The sequence below is a fragment of the Vespa velutina genome, chromosome 1, assembly GCF_912470025.1.
Source record: "Vespa velutina chromosome 1, iVesVel2.1, whole genome shotgun sequence".
In the NCBI taxonomy this organism is placed as follows: Eukaryota; Metazoa; Arthropoda; class Insecta; order Hymenoptera; family Vespidae; genus Vespa; species Vespa velutina.
In genome coordinates, this window is record NC_062188.1 from 2,063,233 (window position 1) to 2,081,357 (window position 18,125).

At 27.1% G+C, this 18,125-nt stretch overlaps 3 protein-coding genes across 19 annotated transcripts; 1 reads left to right on the plus strand and 2 right to left on the minus strand.

Annotated features, from left to right (window-relative positions):
* Positions 1-679: 679 nt before the first annotated feature.
* On the minus strand, positions 680-3,512 carry LOC124947028 (protein MEMO1). Its single transcript, XM_047488605.1, has 8 exons — positions 3,210-3,512; positions 2,270-2,351; positions 2,128-2,196; positions 1,923-2,035; positions 1,703-1,814; positions 1,344-1,563; positions 1,147-1,251; positions 680-1,026 (listed from the first exon to the last, which is right to left on the minus strand). Exons 1-8 carry the CDS (start codon positions 3,478-3,480, stop codon positions 889-891), a joined length of 1,110 nt encoding a protein of 369 aa, XP_047344561.1. The 5' UTR covers positions 3,481-3,512; the 3' UTR covers positions 680-888.
* A 340-nt stretch (positions 3,513-3,852) lies between these two features.
* On the plus strand, positions 3,853-6,893 carry LOC124954606 (COP9 signalosome complex subunit 5). Of its 5 annotated transcripts, none has more exons than XM_047507998.1 (5): positions 3,853-3,943; positions 5,484-5,665; positions 5,768-6,002; positions 6,082-6,276; positions 6,359-6,893. In XM_047507998.1, the coding sequence occupies exons 2-5, from the start codon at positions 5,514-5,516 to the stop codon at positions 6,803-6,805; spliced, it is 1,029 nt and encodes a 342-aa protein (XP_047363954.1). In that variant the 5' UTR covers positions 3,853-3,943; positions 5,484-5,513; the 3' UTR covers positions 6,806-6,893. The 5 variants fall into 5 exon arrangements, with proteins under 5 accessions (XP_047363954.1, XP_047364124.1, XP_047363782.1 ...); XM_047508168.1 differs by lacking the exon at positions 3,853-3,943 and adding an exon at positions 4,262-4,292; XM_047507826.1 differs by lacking the exon at positions 3,853-3,943 and adding an exon at positions 4,893-5,049.
* A 628-nt stretch (positions 6,894-7,521) lies between these two features.
* LOC124954025 (AP-1 complex subunit gamma-1) lies at positions 7,522-18,109 on the minus strand. 13 transcript variants are annotated; one of them, XM_047506892.1, is made up of 16 exons: positions 16,885-17,115; positions 15,272-15,383; positions 14,945-15,006; positions 14,357-14,549; positions 14,067-14,213; positions 13,663-13,978; positions 13,247-13,264; positions 12,124-12,534; positions 11,770-12,000; positions 11,441-11,662; positions 11,231-11,358; positions 10,840-11,086; positions 10,512-10,767; positions 10,271-10,431; positions 10,088-10,180; positions 7,522-9,884 (listed from the first exon to the last, which is right to left on the minus strand). In XM_047506892.1, exons 2-16 carry the CDS (start codon positions 15,289-15,291, stop codon positions 9,783-9,785), a joined length of 2,607 nt encoding a protein of 868 aa, XP_047362848.1. In that variant the 5' UTR covers positions 15,292-15,383; positions 16,885-17,115; the 3' UTR covers positions 7,522-9,782. The 13 variants fall into 13 exon arrangements, with proteins under 13 accessions (XP_047362848.1, XP_047363035.1, XP_047363123.1 ...); XM_047507079.1 differs by having other exon boundaries at positions 16,880-17,115; XM_047507167.1 differs by lacking the exon at positions 16,885-17,115 and adding an exon at positions 16,515-16,800 and having other exon boundaries at positions 14,357-14,540.
* Positions 18,110-18,125: the final 16 nt, after the last annotated feature.

Below are 18,125 nucleotides of genomic sequence, written 5' to 3' on the forward strand. Positions count from 1 at the left end.
ATGTTGACTAGTCTCTCTCTCCGAACATTTTTATTCAGTTATTTTTAAACATTGAAAATAGTGACTGAAAATGACTAGATCTTTACTCTTAGATTTTTACTTAATCTTTTATCAAAATTTATATTAAATATCTCTGTAATATAGATTTTTATTTCAATTTCTTTCTTTTTTTTTTCTTTTTCCTTTTTTTCTTTTTTCTTTTCTCTTTTTTTTTTTTTTTTTTTTTTTTTTTTTTTTTTTTTATAATCGTAGGAATTTCATCTTAATCGAAAAAAGAAATTATTATCTAATTATTATTTTATAGAAGCTCTTTAAAAAAATATGACCTGTGTGTAAAATTTGAACATCTGGCTTAAAATAGTAAAATATTAAAGGCAAAAAGTGAAAGATTTTTCTCTTCATTGTCAGTAGCTATACTTACTCTTCATACATGTATAAATTATGTATTATATAATTATATAATTAACTACACATGGCTGTATTTCCAACCAAAGCAAAGAAATACTTAAGCTCCTTCCTTTATTGCAATAATTATGGAAGTACTGAATACGATTTGTAAGTATTAAAAGAAAATGCACTTATACAAAACATTTTGACATTGTTAGTAGTATACATTCATTTGCGTTGTAACAATCAAATAGTTTCTTTTGCACACAGGGTAACTCTTTCATATTTGTGATTAATAGTACCAGCCATAATATTTTTTTTCTTCTTTTTTTTTTTTGTTCATTTTTCTTTTTTTTTTTTTTTTTTTTTTTATCTTAACCTATGGTTCATATAGTTGGACTTTTTACAATATGACTGATATCCTTATTAAATTTAGTTACCACATTCATCAAATGTCTTCACTCTCGGATGTTATTGATCATAAAGAAATAATGTATAACATCACTCAAGAACTAAGGAAGCACTTGCATAACTAACTGAGCTATCATTCATGTTATTGCATTGACTACTTTGAGCATATTTTAAAAATTTTAAATTCATTTTTTGACCATTAGTATTTCCTTTTAAACTGTGTATTGCCTGAAATTAAGATATTATATTAATAACTTATTATTTTAAATTTAATGTCTAAATATAAAAAAGAAAACATAAAAAAGAATTTAATATCCTTCAATATAAAAATTAATTTTAATATATTACCTGTAACAAAACACCAATTGGATGACGGCCACATATGGTATTGCCATATTTTTTAAGATAATCCGTAAACATCGTAGGATTTAATGTTTCTATTATATCCATACCCTAAACACAACATGTAGCGAATTAAACGATGTTATTTAAAATTAGAAAATATTTAATAATATCTGATCTTTATAAATAACATTAATACCTACCATCTTGTCAAGATTTTGGATAGATCTGTGAATTGGGCCACATGATCTATCATAGTATGTATATCGAAATCTTTGTCCCCAATGACAAAAATCTGAGGAAACAACAAATAATGTTTGAGGATCAGCCAAGTAAGGTGCTAGTAATCTTCCATAAAGAGCTTCTCTTTCTGGAGTTAAAGATCCCACTAAAATGGGAATTATAGTAAACGAATCTTTAAATCTGTAACAATAAAATTAAATCACAAAATATATATATATATATATATATATATATATATATATATATATAATATTACATTATAAACATACTATTTTCAACAAAAGATATATTATAATATAACATCTTTGATTATACACACCCTTCCATAACTTTAGCTAGAAATGGTAACTGCATTTCGATACTGTGTTCCTCTTCATCCGTATTCAAATCCATCCATTCAAACTGTCCTGTCTCTTCAAGTTCTCTCCGTACTATCGTACAATGCAAAGAATAAAAATCAATGAGAAATATGATTTGATTTTATAAACATTTTATAATAGTTAATAGTTAATGATTATAATACATTTCTTAAATTATACCTTGTTGATCAATATGTAAATCATATAATGGTGTTCGATAAATGGAAGCAGAAGAGAGGGCACATCCTGGCAATCTCACATAATGAGATGGGCCTAGAATAAATATCTTGCGACTGCATAAAAACATATTACTCATTTTATATATCTTGTAATTAATATTTTATTTATATAATTATATAATTGATAGATTAAATATTAAACTTACACAACTACTGGACTAATTTGACGATATGCAAAACCAGCACATCCTCCACAATAGCTATAGCCTGCGTGTCTGAAAAAATTCAATTGACATTAAAGATAAATCAATGAAAATTCTAATGAAATAATATTCTATAGTTACTAACGGGGCAATGATTGCCCTAGCAGGTCCATGAGATAGGTCTGCTGCACCCAGCCAACCTTCTAGTTGCTTATTCAATTCTGAACCTACAGCATATATTGCTAATTCAGATTTTGGGATTATCTTTTAGGACTTTCTTTTTCAGAAATATATAAAGATTTGTGTATGGATAATATTCTTTCCATATAATGTTATAATTATACAGATTGTGTAGCATTTTATCATTTCTCCTGGATGTTAGAGTTTCGTAACGTTTGAAACGATTATAATCCTTGAACCTGCATTAGTGCATCAAAATTATTAAATCACTATTTAATAATCCTTTCATTTAACAAATAAATCTAAGTTCTATAAAAAACAATGTTTAAATTCATTTAATTTGACAATTATGATATATGATCGAGCTTAGGATAAATCTTTGATCTATTACTTTAATAAAAGTATTTAATAAATGATTTTTTTATTTTCTTTTTTTTTTTTTTTTTTTTTTTTTTTTTTTAAGTATTTAAAAAATATTTTAATAATGATTTTCATTCTCTTAAGAATAAATCAAACGATTTCAAACGATGTTATACGATAACAAAGAAATATTTAAAAAATATTGCACTTGCTTGCAACATTTAAGTGAACTGCATACAGCCTTAGAATTTCACGCATTGTTTCATCTTGCCAAAATCTCCATTCTATTGACAAAACTACTAATGTTCATTAAAATTCTACTTAGTATTTATAACTCATGATTCATATATTCCTGTTTCATTAAAATTTCATCATATTTTTAAACATATTTTGAATACAGTATTACTTTCAAAATTGAATATAGCATTAATCTTCATAGAATAATGAAACTTACATGACATAAAAATTGAAGAAAAGAAATATTTCTATATTGTCATGCAAATGTTATTTTTATTAAATAAACAATAATTTGGAATGACACTTACCAGAATCTGAGTACCAACTACCAGCATGAGTTGCTCTTCTAATTAATGCCATATCTATATTTGGCTTGAACAACCTCTCACGACGTGTGGTATCGATTCCGTTTTCAATAACTCTTAAAAATTCTTTCATAAATATAATGTAAATATAATTTAATAATTTATTACTACTCGCGTGCAAAATGTTTATAAAACTATCACAAACGTACAGGTCAGTTTTGTTCATAGAGTGTATAAAGACGACATTGAAGCAAATTAAAGAGAAACAATACATCGAGTCAAAATCTGCGATGATGAAAGCACTATCTAGTAGTAAATTTCGAAAGTTTCATCAGCTATATATATATATATATATATATATATATACACATATATACACATATATATTACATTATTTTATATATATATATATACACACATATAATTTACGTTATTGTACATTTTTGTTAATTTTCATATACGAAATAATATGAAATTGTATATATTATATATATATATATAAGAATTTATTAATATTATTATTAAATATACATAATGTATTATATGAGAAAGATAAGCGAGATAATACTTGAGAATAGTTGAGTATAGTAATGAAAGAAAATCGTCCAATAAGCATTTAGTATTTGGGCGTATTATCATGGCGGCAGCACCGTCGCTATGATCGTCCGCAATGAGGCTCAGTTTAGTTTGAACGAACGATAAAGAGATATCGTTTTAATTAATCACGCGTTTCTAACGTAAATAGCAACTATACTTATTTATTTTATATATTATATATTATTATTATAGTAACAATATAAGATAAAGAGAATTATTACAGTACTTTTACAGGAAAAATCACGAAAAAATATAATCTAGTAAGAGGAAAAGAGTTTTACTTCATAGACAGTTTGAAAACAAACTAATATTTTGATTTTTATAAAAATACTATATAATATTTAAGTTTATATTCACTAATTATTATTTTCGATCAAATAATCGATAAACTTGATTTTAATCGCAAATTTATATATTTAATATTTCCCCATAGAATTCTATTATATCCAATCTATTTATTTGTGGAAGTATTACTAGAAAATGTAAAGGGTTAGTAATTTAATGTCTAATCTCTTTTTAACTTTTAAACGAATATACTACTATTTCAATATAAATTTATTGTATTTCGCGTACATTAGAGACTTTAGAAATTATTAAAAAATTATCGAAAATATTAATTTATAAATGTTCACATTTAAAAAGAAAGAGTTCTGTGCTCATGCGTCGGAGTGCAAACTAAAAGCTAACTCGATGATTGCCAAAGTTAAGAAAAAGTACATTTATGTTTATATTACACAAAGCCTTGAGATACAAATTTTTAAGTATTGAAATTTTTAATTAATATTATTTTAAGTTTCTCGCGCGTTACGATCTTTGCAATATTTAAAGGAATGTACTAATGATGGAATATTAATTTATTGTACTGCGTGTACATTAAAGATTGTTTGAATAATTATAGAATTATCGTAAATATTTATAAATTTTCTTGTTACACAATAAGTTGTAATTATTCTTAGGATGCTATATGATTTCAAATATTTACTTCTCTCTTATATTTAAATAATTATATATAAAAATAAAAAATGATTTGCAATATAAAGGATACTTTACGTTTATTATAATTACACTCCTGGTATGTTTTGAGATCTAAAAATAATTAAATAATATTATTTTTATGAATTCGTAAATGTTCGTGAAATTTGTAATTATTATTGACAATAACTTTTATCATTGCTAAGGAACTATTTAAATACGACATCTAGACGTAGACAGTAGATAGATGTCGATAGAAGCTCTTGTATTTAAAGTAAATCTGTTTTTACTTATATTTTTCATTTAATAATATTCAAATTATTAAATAAGTTATTGTTGGTAAATTTAAGAAAAGCTTTCATTGAAATACGAAAATTATTTTATTTTGTAATTGAAAACTTATGTAGTGTATTTATTCGTGTTAAAAATTTCTATGCATTTGGTTTAGGTTAAGTTACATTTAAAAGTAATTGTTTATTATTATTGAGAAGATCTTACAAACTGTAATGAAATTTATATATGTAAATTGTTTTAAATTTATATATATATATATATATATTAATTTTGTAATTTTAATTATATAGTCAAATTATTACAAATATCTAATAGTTTATATTATATAATATATTTGATTAATTTAATTAGATATGAAATCTAATGATAATTTTTTAATGAATTGTGAAAAATAATTAATTGCTTTAATTATAGTTTGATAGTCTATTACTTGTGAAAACAAAAATGGCTAGTACGTCCAGTGATCAAACTATTATTGCTCAAAAGACTTGGGAGATGTCAAATAATGTTGAAACAATTAACGCAGTTGATGAAATCTACAGATATGATAGACAAGAACAACAAGATATTTTAGCGGCTAAGCCATGGGAGAAAGAGTATGTCTAATATAGATATTTTTAGTATTATTATCTTTAGAAGACTGTAATAAAAAAGAGTCATATTTAATGTTACTAATCTATTGAATTTTCTCAATATAGTCCTCATTTTTTCAAAGATATAAAAATCTCAGCATTGGCATTGTTAAAAATGGTAATGCATGCGCGTTCTGGTGGAACATTAGAAGTAATGGGCCTTCTGCTTGGAAAGGTAGCAGCAAATACAATGATAGTTATGGATTCTTTTGCATTACCTGTTGAAGGGACAGAAACAAGAGTTAATGCCCAAGCTCAGGCATATGAATACATGACTGCATATATAGAAGCTGCAAAACAAGTAAAATTGAGAGAACATTTTTTATTTCATTTACATTAGGTGCTAATATTTTGTCTAATATATTAAAATATTTTTCTAGGTTGGTAGACAAGAAAATGCTATTGGCTGGTATCATAGTCATCCAGGATATGGATGTTGGTTGTCAGGTATTGATGTCTCTACGCAAATGCTTAACCAAAATTTTCAAGAACCATTTGTTGCTATTGTAATTGATCCTGTACGAACTATTTCCGCGGGCAAAGTTTGCTTAGGAGCATTTAGGACTTATCCAAAGGTGTGTAGCAAAAATTATATGGAATTATGAATTCTAATGTATTTTATAATAATGCATTTATATCAATATATTTTTAATTTAGGGATATAAACCAGCTAATGAGGAACCATCAGAATATCAAACAATACCTTTAAATAAAATTGAAGACTTTGGTGTTCATTGTAAACAATATTATTCTTTAGAAGTATCATATTTTAAATCATTATTGGATAAACGATTGTTGGATTCTCTATGGAATAAATATTGGGTGAACACTCTTAGTTCTTCTAGTCTATTGACAAATGCAGATTATACTACAGGTCAAATATTTGATTTGTCTGATAAATTAGAACAATCGGAAGTTGCACTTGGACGAGGATTTGTTTTAGGTGGAACAGATCCACATGATCGTAGTACAGTTGAAAAACTTATCAAAGCAACACGTGATAGTTCTAAAACTACAATTGAAGTTATACATGGTTTAATGGCACAAATTATTAAAGACAAATTATTTAATCAAGTTGGGAAAAATATGACAGATTCTCATTGAACACTATTCAATTATATTAATTCATAATAAATTAATTTTTAAGTAAGCCAAACAAATGTATTTGTAATAAAAGCAATGTGTGTTATAATTAATACTTGTTACATACATAACTTCTCTGTTTTCAAGTTTTAGTTTTTCATATCTTCTTATCACATAAAATGATATGTAACTTACAGAAAATATAGAGGAAGTGTAATTATTTCTTCAATAATCTTTCTAATTAGATAATTTTCAAAACAAACATACGAAACGTATACTTTAAAGACTTAGTGGAATAAAAATACATTTTATTTTCACACCTTGATTTGCTAGAAAGTATATATACAGCATCTTTATCATTACCCAATATCTTCACAATTGATTTATATATATACATACATATATATATATATATATATATATATATATATATATATATATATATATATATATATATTTATATTTATATTTATATTTATATTTATATTTATATTCATATTTATATTTATTTATAATCATATTTATAAAACTAATATAGCATTGAGAACAAGTAGGCAGAGCACACCCCACTGAAGGGCTGATACTGTGTCACAGACTTTAGGACAAGGCCACTCAGAAACACACCCACCTGTTCTGCTTTCGCACTCCAAACATTCATATCGCACAACATATAAAGGGACGGAGCTAAAATGCGCGTACAATTATACTAATAACATATCTAACAATATTTCATAATGTTAATGAAAATCTGGCATGATCAAAAAAGCCTTCCACTAAAATCAACTAAGGATGTGCTAAATTTTTAACTATATGTATTAAGCCTATTAAACTTACAAAACTATACTGTAACATGCTAACATTAAATTTAATTTAATAAAATTAAGTACATTATTTTTCTGTTAGTTTACATGTATAAAAGACTGAAAAATAATCTTTTTAATGTACGAAATTATTTTTGTCTGCCACACTGCCATTACCTAAGTAGGTATCATACATTTTTATAGACCTTGCACTTTTTATTTTATAGCAAGCATATTTTATACAGATAAAAAAATAAAAATTAGACCCCCTCTAAAATTACTTGAATAGATTAATTTTCTTCATACATTCTTTGAAGACATTGATAAATACCCAGTTTTTTTTTTTTTTTTTAAATTACGAAGTGCTAAACTTTACAATTTGAATAAATTAGATAAGGAATGTAATGTGTTTTGTGCAAATGTATAAACAAATTTTTATCATTTTTTAGTTGTTATCTCATATTGTGAATTGTTGACAGATAAATTCTTAAATTATATTATAATTTTAAAAGGCAGACCCAAAATGAATTATTTTAAAATTTCAATAGTGCAAACTAATTTTTCTATCATACGAGAGCATGATTAATTCCGGTTAAACTACATTTTTACACGTGTTAAATAATTACATATTTGCAACATATAAAACTTCTTATATACTGTCATCAATTCCTCATATTCCATTGATTTTAATCACTTTGTAAGTGTTAAATATAGTTTTTACAATTATAAATCAAATTTTGTATATAACTTTATTATTTTAATTGTTAAAAACAACGATTTTTTTTTCTTCTTTAGTTTTAGTAAATTATGATTGTGTGATTTTAATAACTTATGTCCCCCACATAGAGCAATTAAATGTTTGCAATCAAACCAATGTTATATAACAACCAGAATTCAGCCCTCCAATGTTACTATATATTCTAAATACACTCGAATTTGTATAAACACTGCATCCCTGACATTATTAGCAAATGAGGGATATTGTAACGCACATATTCAACCACGTGTGTATAATAGCAACAAAAATTTTTTAAATAAAACATCAAAAAAGTGAATACTATAATATAATCCTAATAATTGTATTATATTCATATTTTGTAAGAATTCCATTTTGTATTTCATCTGTATAAGAATCTCATCACTTCTATATGACTGCACCTATCTATTATTTACAAGGCAATCGAGTTTTTCCATTTGTTACAAATATAGTAGAAAAGATCAATTATTACAGCAAGGGTTAATTGTTCATTATAGTAACAGGACAACAACACTTTTAAGAGAATCATAATTCATTCATACTATTAAGAAATAGATCGGAGAGATTCTATTATTTTTACCAAATACTTTAAGATATGCAAACTAAATGAAGAGACATAATAATATCATAAATTTAACAAATTAACAGAGTAGTGTTGTATCCAATATTATTTTCCTACCTTATTATGTCCTGGTAGAGAAAATATTTACAATGATATATTTTTTTTTTTTTTTTTTTTTTTTTTTATAGACATGCACCATAATACGAATGATATTTTACATTATTTTTCATATTTTCCGCTTTATTCATTTATTACCGATTATGCTTGACGTTCCTCTGTAAACTGTCGAAATTAATATTGTATCACCTGCTCAAACAAGCATCATTTTAATGTCTTTTTTATATTTTTTTTTGTTCTTTTTTTTTTTTTTTTTTTTTAAGTTGATTATCTACAAGTGTATGATGCATGCATATCAATGATATAACCGAAAAAATATTCAATAACTATCTCGACTTATAACAGCTCTTCTACCAATGATATACTTTAAAATACTTAAGAAGAGAAAACTTAAGAATATTACATACAATTTCGAACAATATCTAATAATGTGTAATATACATAAGTAATCTGTACATAAGTGAAATAATTATGATATTGCTTAGTATTGAACACAGGGTTGTGCCTGTGAGCAGGTGGGATGTCCTTTTCCAATAAGAAAAACTAATATCGATATGCACATGCCATAAAATAAACTCTATTCGCACTACACGTGCTTGATGTTCATTAATCATTCAATGAATAGAAAGAAATGTTTGGTACATTTTTGTCAACGCATATGTTCACTTTACCTCAAAAATAAAGAGGTTGTGTATGGTCTATATCAGACTTAATTAATTATTAGGCAGGCATATGTACAATTGTTTTTTGTATTGTAAGATGTCACTGTGATACCAATGAGGGAAAATTATTTACTTCTGTCTGTTCTAAAATTGGCCCTGATGATCCAGTATAAGAAATTCGTAGTCTCATTCTTAATGGTACCTAGTTACACAGAATAAGTTTCAATAAATTATTATCAAATATATAGTTATATATAATTAATAGATATAATTATACAGAAAAAACGCATTTTTTTATATACAAAAAAGCTAGTTCTACATATATATTTATATTTACGATAATACCTAAGTAACTTGAATGTTTCTGAAAATTGACATTAATAAATATAAAAAAGAACAACTTACGTTATTGATATTTGTAACTCTTATTACTTGAGTAACTTCGCCTGATGGAGGAATAACTGTACTTGATGGTGGCAGCATCTGTAGTTGGAATGTCTAAAAAATGTAAAATATTTTTTCATTATTTATTTTATTACGTACGAAAGTAATATATAAATAATAATATATATAAAGTTTAATTTTTACCCTAGGAACTGCGGCTTGAAATAAAAATTCACTTAATGCACTATTCGTAGAATTATGTGCTGTCATATTTATAATTAATAAGTCTGTAATATCTGGCGGTCTTTCCATTTTAAAAGTTATTTTAAGTCCAGATTTATCCAAAACAATCATACTTGGAGTTTCTATAATTATATATGAATTCAATTTAGATATTCATTTACATTAATTATGAATGATAATATTACTTTGGACGAATACAAACCAATTTGCGCTGAAGAATTAAGTAGGCCATCCACCAAAAAGTTTGTCGTACTCGTAGGATTAAATATCTGTGTTGTTAATTGTGATTGTTGGGGTAATACTAAAGGTGGTGCCCCTGTATTCATATCCAAACTACCAAGTAAATCTAAAAGATCGTTGTTATTTATACTTGTTGCGGGAGGAGGTGGATTTTTAGTTGTAACTGTTGGCATTGTTATCCCAACGTCGGTACTTCCGAGCAAATCCAAAAGTGCACTCTGTAAAAGATAAATTATATTTTTATCAATAATTTATTAATACCTTCTATATGATATCCATTTGATACATACTGAATCAGATGGGGTAACAGATGTTTCCAATACTACTGATTTTTCATCTTCTTGCTCTGGCTCGCCATTCACCATACCAATAATACCATTCGCTTGTGGCCTTGCTGTCTCCATTGGTGGCATTCTCTCAAGCAATGCAGGTCGCAAATGATCATATTTTCTAAACAACTGTGAAAATTCAATGCCTCTTTGTTGCAACTCAATATGTAAATTACTACCAAACGTATCTATAATCTGCCGAATTTTTCTGTAAAATAAAAAAATATATAACATATCGATTTATATCAGTAATCTTTCCGGTTTATCTAAATTATATAAATATGAAATATATTATAATAAAAAGTATTATCATGTAAAAATGTAAAGAAAATTTTACAAAGATAATACTTACTCATTTCCTTTTTGAAATCTTGTACTTAATTTTGTAAGGGATAACAAAGTATATTGTTTTGTAACAACTGTGTTTTGTGGACTCCACAATAATCTTTGATAAACATCAATAATTTCATCTTCTGTTAACTATAATATATAAAAATCGATCAGTGTGAAACAGTTTTAAATGTATCTATTACCAATTTAAAAATATGGTTATCTAGCTAACGTTTATTGGTGCATCTGCATCCTCCAATGGTGGACCATAAAGTAAAAGATCACCATATTCTCCGATACACCACGTTGCTACTTGAGCCAAAGGTTGTTTATCAGATGTATCCTTTTCTAATGCACGCCATAATGCACTAACAGCATAACCTTGTTGTGATTGCGTCTCTGAGATTAATTGAATTGTACAAGCTACTACATCATCTCGTACATAATTGCCAGCCTATGATAAAAAAAAAAAAATTTAATAACTATTCCATTACATCATTTTCTACATAATCAGAGTTGAAATTTCTATTAATAAATTCATAATTATTACAGTGTACGCACAGCAACAAGGACTTTAAATAATGTTTCCAAATGCCAACGTTTATTAGGTGCAAATCTTTCCGCAGACATTACTATATTGCTACTACATTGGGCTTTGAATTCAGGATCTGCACGTTCTAAAAAGAGCAATAATTCTTTCATCATATTTCTAATATTACTTGAATTAACAAGCGCAAAACTCAGTTCCATTGCTCTCCTTCTTATTGATACATCTGGATCTTTTAAACATTCCTGTAATAAAAAAATAAAATACATGATAAAGTGCGAGATAATTCAAAAGATTTTATTATTATTATTATTATTATTATTATTATTATTATTATTATTGTTCTATTAATCATTTAAAGATCTTACCAATATTGTTGAACGATGCCTCTGAACTGCACTTGTATCCACATAAACTGTTTTCAATAATGTATTTAATGCAACATAACGAATATTTTTATCATTGTTTAATAAAAATCGGCCTAGGATATTAACTGCTAATACTCTAAGTCCACTTTCAGATTTAATGTCCATTATTGAGAGAACAGTTTCATATAATATTGTATTGCCAACATTTTTACTGGTTTCTGTATTTGTAGCAACTTGTGCAAGAATATCATTCATTGCCTCGGATGCATCCACATCGTTACGTCCCAAAATTCTAAGAAGACGTAAAATTTTCACTTGCAAAAATGGATCAGATACTCCGGATACATCATGCTCAGGAGAATATCCAGCTAGTATTAAATTTTTCAGAATTCTCACTAGATTTGGCACAATCTGAAATAATAGCATAGTTCTTTAAAAATCAAAACTTATCCTTGATGCAATAAAACAATAAAGCACATTAAAAAAAAAAGTGCAAGTAGAAGAATATAGTATAAGTACTTATTTCAGTTGTTAATGCTTATAAAGAATAAAAGAGAATAATAATAAATATAGTATATAGTACTATATATAACAACAAAAATAATTTAACAATAGTTTGTAACATGCTCTTATTGATACTTAAAAATACATGAATATATAAATTCTTATATTTAAATTTCAACCAGAAGATCGAGAAACAAATTCTTGATAAACTTCAGAATAACCCTGAGTTGTATTTTTGATATTGCAATGGATTATATTTCCCAAATAATAATTGTTATTATTTAAATTTCTCAGGTTTTAAAATGCGCCACCTTAACCAGCTAAATATTATATATATATATATATATATATTTAGAAAGCAAGTAACAAGATACATGTGTACCTACAGCTTCATCCAGAAAATAATGAAAAATATATATTTGAAATAGTAAGAAAACATATTTAGATATATATTAAATATAGATTGATTTATAATCAATAGTATAATTGCAAGCAGCATAACAGAACCTTAAACCTCCTAATTAATAACTCTAATCCCATGTAAAGTAAAAGAAAAGAATGAAGTCTGTGTATGAAGCATAACATGCAAGTATACATTAAACACTTATATGGCTTTTACCTCTCGATGGCCGCATTCCTGAAGAAAATAAAATGATATTTATATTATGATGATTATAATGTATAAAAGCAATTTGGAAAATTTAACTCATATATATACATATATAAAATAATATAATTATACAATTTTTTTTACGAATATAATGAAATTATTGATAAAAATTTTTTTAACTTTAATCTTTATTATTTGAAACATGAGACTGCATTCTTTTCCATTGTGAAAGTGTTTCCATTAAAAATTTTATGTGAATTTTACTCTAACAACGTTCATTAATATATAAAAAAAATGTTATATTTTCTAAAATGTATCTAATAGCTGACTTATTGTTATTTCTTTCTAATCATTTATACTACATCATATTTCTAGAATATCTATATTTAGGAATGTAATGTCTATATTTAGGAATATAAACATACCTTTTTGAAATGGTTCAATGTATCAATACTATTTTCACACATTTCAGTAATAAGAGTAACGCCAGTTATTAACACTCCATGATTTTTTTCTGTAATTAAACTTCGTGTAGCAGGTAAGAACATTTCCATTAATTCTGGTACCCGTCTAATAATTCTAAAAGCACATAATGCAGCTTTTTTTCTAATATATGCATTCGGTGATTTCATCAGTCTTTCAACTTCAGAAGCAAGGTCCCTTGCCATTTCTGGCGATGCAATAGCACCCAATGTACAAAGGGCCAAACCAATTACGAACTGTGTAGAACTGTTTAAATCACTATATAAAAAAAATTAATAGTCAGTAACAAGTATTATAATTTTGTATATAAGTAGAATATGTCTTATTTCAATGTAAAAGTTCTCACGTTTTTAAACAATTTGTTATTAATAAATGAACATCTTGTCGTTCATCTAATAGTAACATTGCTCCCAAATAGCCTATACGTTTATCTGTGAACCTGGGTGATGCAATAAGTTTCAAACATTCTAATTGTCCAAAATGTGCTGGATATCTAAAAATATAATTTATAACGTTATTAAAATAATCTTTTTTATGGTTGGTAAAGCTTGTCACACAAAAAACAAAAAAAAAAAAAAAATAAAAACAAAAAAAACAGGAAAAATTAAGGAAAAGAAACAAATGTTTATTACTGACCCAAGCATGTGAATGTATAAAAGTTTTGCGATGTTACGACATCTCCAAACACTATCCTCTTCTCTAAATGTTGAACGAATATAAGCACATTCCTTGTTTACTACTGTCCTTTCTTCCGCTGCCGTTCGAGCAGCTCTTATTTGTCTGATTAGGTCTCTCAACCTTGTTGGTGCCGGCATTCTAACTGTTGAAACTTTTAAATTATAGATGTAACATCAGTGCATTGTGTTAGCAGCTCTATGATGAGTTAAAGTGCAATGATGATATGATAGTCATTCTCATGAGATACCACAATGAATAAGCATTGCATATAATAAGCATGTATGCAAAAAAGAACATATACCCATAGGGAGAAGAAAAAAATATAAGGGGCATGTTTTATCTAAATTATAAAATTATAAATGTAAATATACACAGACATAATTAGGAAAATAATTTGGAATATCATATTTCTTCATCAGCAAAGCAATTACAGCTTATTAAAAAAAATTTATGATTTAAAGCTTCCTCTTATAAGCAAAGTATAAAGTTGATATTTTAAATTGAATGCATATACTTAAGCATTGTAAATATAAATTTAATACTTACCTCTCTCTACTGCCTCATTGAAAGCTTGTTTTATGGAAGCCATGTTAAAGGCTGGGTTAAACCTGAAAGAATACACACGCAGCCTACTATATGCACACAAATGTTATTGTCCACCTTCTTTTTGTGCAATGACACTTGTACTCATTTATTTAATTTCAAGAACAAGCCCATCTCTTGCTGTCTTTTAAAAACAGCTTTTGATATTTAAAATGTACCAATTATGACAGTATATATTGCCAATTATATTAAATTTTAAAGAAGTAATTTAAAATTCTTAAAAATATAAATCATTTATCATTTATCGAAGATTTAGGAATGGAACATTACCCATGTTCTGAGGCATTCATGGTTTCACAGGCTGGTTTTGAAATTTAATCGAAAGACGTCACTAGTAAAAATGAATTGGTGATGATTAGGGAACACGTACGTTGCTCTCCTCCTATTGGACACACGATAGTCATATTATGGAGCATGACAACCATAACTTGTTTTAAATTAAAAATAGAAATATTAATGAATAAAATCACAAGCACAGCCAAAACAAAACAAAAAACACTAATTCCAATTTATCAAAATTAAATGTAAAACATGGACGACATTAAAAACCATTAGTTTACACGTATGAAAACACCATATGTACTATTAAAACTCTCGCAACCATAATCATATGATTCATTCGTTTAAATCCATAACAATAACAATTTTAAATTATATATAAGTAATAATACTTTTTTAAATAGCTATATGTGTATAAAAGTTATTTAAAAAATAGCTTTATAAAATATATCAGTAAAGAATTAATATTTCCTATAATATCTTTCCATGTGATATTTTGATACGCACATACGGCACAAAAAATGATATTAGAAAAAAAAAAAAAGAAAAAAAGAAAAAAAAAGAGGAAGAAGAAAAAGAAACAATCGATTACAAAATTTGTAAGAGCCAAATCATTAAATATTTATAGCAATAAAATTTCTTCTAAAAAAAAAAAAAAAAAAAAAGAAAAGAAAAAAAAATCGAGCCTTACAACACTGTCATATCGCAAGACACAGACGGAAAAAGATAAGAAAAAATCGATTTGAAAATCCACTATTACATATAATTAAAATGACAAGTGTATCGTAAACATAAGATAACCGGTTCCACGGAGGCAAACGACACGAAAAACGATTTGAAGAGGAAACGCGTTACTCGGAATCGACTATCGGAGTCCTTGAACGTTATTCGATCGCAATTTCACGTGTCTATTGACCACGAAAGCGTGCTCGATGCAAAGGTTGGCAGCATATTGAAAAACGTGTACTTATAAACCGGTTACATAAAAAAAATAGTCCTCTCATTTATTAAGGACTGCAGCGATGGCAAAGGGTTAAGTTGCATTCTTACTCTCTCTCTTACTCTCTCTCTCTCTCTTTCTCTTTATATCTATCCATCCATGCATCTCTTTCTCTCTCTCTCTCTCTTTCTCTCTCATTCTCTCTCTCTCTTTCTCTCTCTCTCTCTCTCATGCACACGCACACGTATACACTCTTTCTTGTCCTCCCCTTTCTGAAACTGTCAAAAACGGTACCCGATCGACGATGAACTCTGCAAATAAGTTCTCTCACGGCCACGATCGAGCGTCGTACGTAAACGAAACGACACGGAGACGCGCGTCCTCGAGTTTGCTGTCGTGTCGGCCACTTTTCTACACGCAGCAAACTCCGTATATGACAAAACGGCGAGAGAAATGCCTCGCCTCCCAGGTAGGGTATCACGAATCGGGCGCCCTCGTACACACTTCGCATACAGTGCGCCGCGCCTGTTTTTCTCTCTCTCTCTCTCTCTCTCTCTCTCTCTCTCTCTCTCTCTCTCTCACTCTCTCTATTTCTATCTATCTACCTCTCACACACACACACATATATGCATATATATTTTCTCTCTTATCGTAATCACCGTACACGGTTATTCACTTGGTAGTATCGTAAATTTTACACGAATTTTCCTTTTCGATAAACAATATTTAGTTTATAATCGAGGTCCGTAAATCGTCGTTCATAATCGTACGTCTCTACGGGCGAACAGCCTGTAGAGCACACGACGAAAGATCGCCCGCACTACGCGCGCTCTAGTCGTATGAGAAGAATCAAAATGGCGGAGTAGTTGTCATCTACGTTGATCTCTCCCCCCTATAATATATAATAGACTCTCTATATTTGTATTTTTTGATTGCATGTCAAACACAACGTCATTTGATAATATTTTCGTTGATATTATTTTTACAAATGATATCGTCTTTCACAAATGATAAACTTTATCTTAATTTCCCTTTTTCTTTTCTTTTATTATTCCTCCTTCTTTTTAATAATTATTGCTTTTAAAGCTTTATCGTTTTGAATCAAGTGTAACGAAACAACTTTACTATCTGATATCATGATCAGAATACTACAGATCCTGCGTAAAATTTGCACATTTGAATGTTTATAATTAACTCATACTTTTCCATGATAAGATAATTGCGTTTATTATTATCTTATTTATCATCTATCGAACGAAATTGCTGAACGATTTACAATTGATTATACGATGCGATTGTATAAGTGTCATTGCACAATCGTACATGGATACGTATATGTTTATTCTTTGTTAAGAATTTCTTGTATGAATGTATATATTTGACTTATATATCTTTATTAGAAAACAATACGTATACCATGATTGTTACTCGATTGAAAAATATCTAAATAATAATAATAATAATAATGTTTTTTTTTTTTTTCAATCGAAAAATAATAAAAATGTTATATCGATGATATATACGATTTTTAATAAGATTTTTTTTTTGAGATTAGACATAATAAAATGTAATAGGATTTTTGAATATATTTTTTCAAGTTATTTTATTTGATTGTATATATTTAAAAAAAAATTTTAAAGTGATATAACGTGAATTTTAAGTATTAAATTTATACTGATTGACTGTACATTAATATAAATAGACGTACCTTCGATTGAATTCAGGAGGTAAAACGCTCCAGTCTTCGGTTTCGTAATAAGGCCACATGATACTCAAAAAGAAAATTCAAAAAAGAAATTGTTTTCTAGTTGAAATGTGACACTAAAATATTAGCTATATATCATACAAAATACAGCTGCACAACCAGTTTTGTACACTTTTATCACCATTATAATACAATGTCGG

Bases quoted from the DNA above. Each gene is read 5' to 3' on its own strand.
- LOC124947028 (XM_047488605.1), bottom strand. From the start codon at position 3,480: ATGTATTGTTTCTCTTTAATTTGCTTCAATGTCGTCTTTATACACTCT. The intron at 2,036-2,127 runs GTAAGTTTAATA...GTTTTTATGCAG, and splicing joins CAAATTAGTCCAGTAGTTGT to TCGCAAGATATTTATTCTAG. The intron at 1,252-1,343 runs GTAGGTATTAAT...TGTTGTGTTTAG, and splicing joins TCCAAAATCTTGACAAGATG to GGTATGGATATAATAGAAAC.
- LOC124954606 (XM_047507826.1), top strand. From the start codon at position 5,023: ATGTCGATAGAAGCTCTTGTATTTAAA. The intron at 5,666-5,767 runs GTATGTCTAATA...TTCTCAATATAG, and splicing joins GCTAAGCCATGGGAGAAAGA to TCCTCATTTTTTCAAAGATA. The intron at 6,003-6,081 runs GTAAAATTGAGA...ATATTTTTCTAG, and splicing joins ATATAGAAGCTGCAAAACAA to GTTGGTAGACAAGAAAATGC.
- LOC124954025 (XM_047506275.1), bottom strand. From the start codon at position 16,731: ATGCGAAGTGTGTACGAGGGCGCCCGATTCGTGATACCCTACCTGGGA. The intron at 12,001-12,123 runs GTAAGATCTTTA...TTTTTATTACAG, and splicing joins GGCATCGTTCAACAATATTG to GAATGTTTAAAAGATCCAGA. The intron at 11,663-11,769 runs GTGCGTACACTG...TTTTTATCATAG, and splicing joins TATTTAAAGTCCTTGTTGCT to GCTGGCAATTATGTACGAGA.